The 2,899-nt window shown below is 41.9% G+C and overlaps 1 protein-coding gene across 1 annotated transcript; it reads left to right on the top strand.

The window, feature by feature from the left end:
- Positions 1–1,529: 1,529 nt before the first annotated feature.
- On the top strand, positions 1,530–2,489 carry LOC109436917 (olfactory receptor 51G2). The gene has a single exon (XM_019715797.2). The coding sequence runs from the start codon at positions 1,530–1,532 to the stop codon at positions 2,487–2,489; it is 960 nt and encodes a 319-aa protein (XP_019571356.2).
- The last annotated feature ends 410 nt before the right edge of the window (positions 2,490–2,899 follow it).

Raw genomic sequence — 2,899 nt, 5'->3', positions numbered from 1 at the left:
GCCAAAACATGGAAACAACTGAAATGCCCATCGGTAGATGACTGGATTAAGAAACTGTGGTACGTTTATACAATGGAGTATTACACAGCCATAAAGAAGAATGAAATCTTACCATTTGCAACAATATTCTTTATGTTTGTACTTCTAAAAAAACTCCAAAACCTCCTTCCTTTGTTTATGATTAGGAGGGAAGGTAAAAAGCTTTCAGATTGAGTTCTTTTTCACTGTGTTTTCAGAAAATGGATCAAAATGGATTAAATATAGGGATATATTTGAGATGGCAGGAAGTGAAACAGTGGTCAAAGCTCAAGAGGAAGAACAATCGGAAAACAGAACATCTATTCCAAGATTATTTTATTTCTCCAGAAATTACATTAGAAGTGGAGCTAAGCCTTGATTCCTTAGCAAATAAATACCTCTTTCTAGTTTCTATTCTCATCAGTAGAGCACTGAATAGTTACCAAGAAGCTTTAAAGTATCTGGTATCTGTTCAATAGACTATGAGTTAGAGTCATTCTATTTTAATGTTCCACATGCACAGCTCCATTAGAGAATGAATCATATTTGGATAAATGTCTAACATTTTGCTATAACTTGGCATTTTAAATTGTATGTGTGGAAAACTATATTTGCTCACACAGGTGGGCTAACAAGTTAATGGGACTTTGTAAATTTGTTTTAATTATAAAAAATGATGTCTCTGCAAAATTCTCACATTCACCACATTGTAAACATTATTATTTCAAATATGTAAAAAAATGTGGAAAGAGAGGGAGTGTTTTTTAAGATTGGAAGTTTAGATAATAGCTCTCTGACAAGGAAGCAATTGAAGAAAAAGAAAACAGTAGTAAGGAGCAAGAGAATTGGAGATCTGTGGGTGCGTGGGTGAGTGAGTGATTGGTAGGGAATGTATAGAGATTCATCAGGAAAAACCTCAAGTTATCAGCACACAAGTTAACTAGGAAATAGGTATCTGTTATAGCTGGAATTATGATAGAAATAAGAGAGTTAAGAGAACAGAGACAAACGTCTAGATCCAACACAATCACTTGAGAAAAACTGAATGTGAGAAATACCTACGAAAGGCAGTGTGAACGGGAAATTAAAAGAAGAGAGGAACTTTGATTCTAGTTCCAGATCAGACATACTATGTACGTTGGATGCTAGAGTCCATTTCCCAAAATGTATAATGTAGAGTTGGAACATTACTGTCTTGGTCTCTTTCAAGAGCTGCATTTCAAACTCTGATTTTGGGGTAAATTTTGTTATGTGTTATCATGTGTTCACACAAGGTTATCATGTGTTCAAGATTTGTTCTAAAAGTTCAAACGAACCTTTCTTTCACTGTCTCTTTATGTATGAACTAGAGGTAATAGTTGAGCAAATTGCAAGGCCATAGTTATCTGAGAAACATTTGGGGGAGTTTTTATAATGTCTTGGTTTATAGAACAGCAACTGACCCAGCAACTCCTTTGATTCTAGGACCTGTGATTGCACTTCTGCCTGGAGTTCTGTCCCTCCAGGTCATCATGTCAGTCTCCAACCACACCGGCATTTTTTTCTTCCTAACAGGCCTCCCAGGCCTTGAGGCTATGCACACCTGGCTCTCCATCCCTCTGTGTGCCATGTATGTGGCATCTCTGTCAGGGAACAGCCTAATCCTATGGGTGGTGAAGTCAGAACCCTCCCTGCACCAGCCCATGTACTACTTTCTGTCCATGCTGGCAGTGACCGACCTGGGTTTGTCTGCTTCCACGCTGCCCACCATGCTCACCATCTACATGCTGGGTCTCAGGCAGGTGGCGGTGGATGTGTGCCTGGCCCAACTCTTCTTCATCCACAGCTTCTCCATCATGGAGTCCTCGGTGCTGCTGACCATGGCCTTTGACCGTGTTGTTGCCATCAGCAAGCCCCTGCGCTATGGCACCATCCTCACGAGTCCCCGGATTGCCCGAATGGGGCTGGCCATCATCTTGCGCAGCGTCGGGCTCCACATCCCGGCCCCCATCATGCTGAAGAAGCTGCCTTACTGCCGCAATTTCCGGCTTTCCCACTCCTACTGCCTGCACCCAGATGTCATGAAGCTGGCCTGTGCTGACACCCACATCAACAGCGCCTATGGTCTCTTTGTAGTGCTCTCCACGCTGGGTGTGGACGCAGTGCTCATTGTCCTCTCGTATGCGCTGATCCTCCACACAGTGCTGTCCCTTGCCTCCAAGGCCCAGCGCCTCAAAGCCCTCAACACTTGCATCTCCCACATCTGCGCTGTGCTGCTCTTCTACACACCTATGATTGGCCTGTCTATGATCCACCGATTTGGGAGGTGGGCTTCCCCATGCAGCCGTGTACTGCTCTCCTATCTGCACTTTCTCACACCTCCATTGCTCAACCCCATTGTCTACACTATTAAGACGAAGCAGATCCGAATGAGGATGCTGCGTCTCTTCTGGTGGAATAGAAGTAGCGATAGGGACAAAGAGCATAATTAAAATCTTTGCTATATAGAGCAAAGGCAGAGTGATGCTCAGCCATAGTTGTAGCTTAATCAATGATTTTGTACCCGTCAGATTATACAGAGAACCAGTGAAAAACAATACTTATCCTCAGTGTCAGTAACTTCACTCTCTAATGGTTAGTTATTATCCACATATTCATCTATATGTTCTTTCATTAAAAACATACGTATTGAGCATTTACCATATATTCTGGACTCTGCTATAGCCTAGAGATCAAAAGAGAATTAAGTTCTGCCTCAGTTTGGAAAGTCAACTTCGTCATCTTTGATATTCACGTAGGAGGCTATTATTATGATTAAACCCTTCAGACTCATGTAAAATTGCTTAAGGAAATGAGCTGCAGTTTTAAAATATCTAAACCTCTGACTATTGTTCTTGGAAGG

The sequence above is a fragment of the Rhinolophus sinicus genome, linkage group LG06 (assembly GCF_036562045.2).
Source record: "Rhinolophus sinicus isolate RSC01 linkage group LG06, ASM3656204v1, whole genome shotgun sequence".
Classification (NCBI taxonomy): domain Eukaryota; kingdom Metazoa; phylum Chordata; class Mammalia; order Chiroptera; family Rhinolophidae; genus Rhinolophus; species Rhinolophus sinicus.
This window is presented reverse-complemented; position numbering and strand designations above follow the sequence as displayed.

Coding starts and splice junctions, on each gene's coding strand:
- LOC109436917 (XM_019715797.2), top strand. CDS start 1,530: ATGTCAGTCTCCAACCACACCGGCATTTTTTTCTTCCTAACAGGCCTC.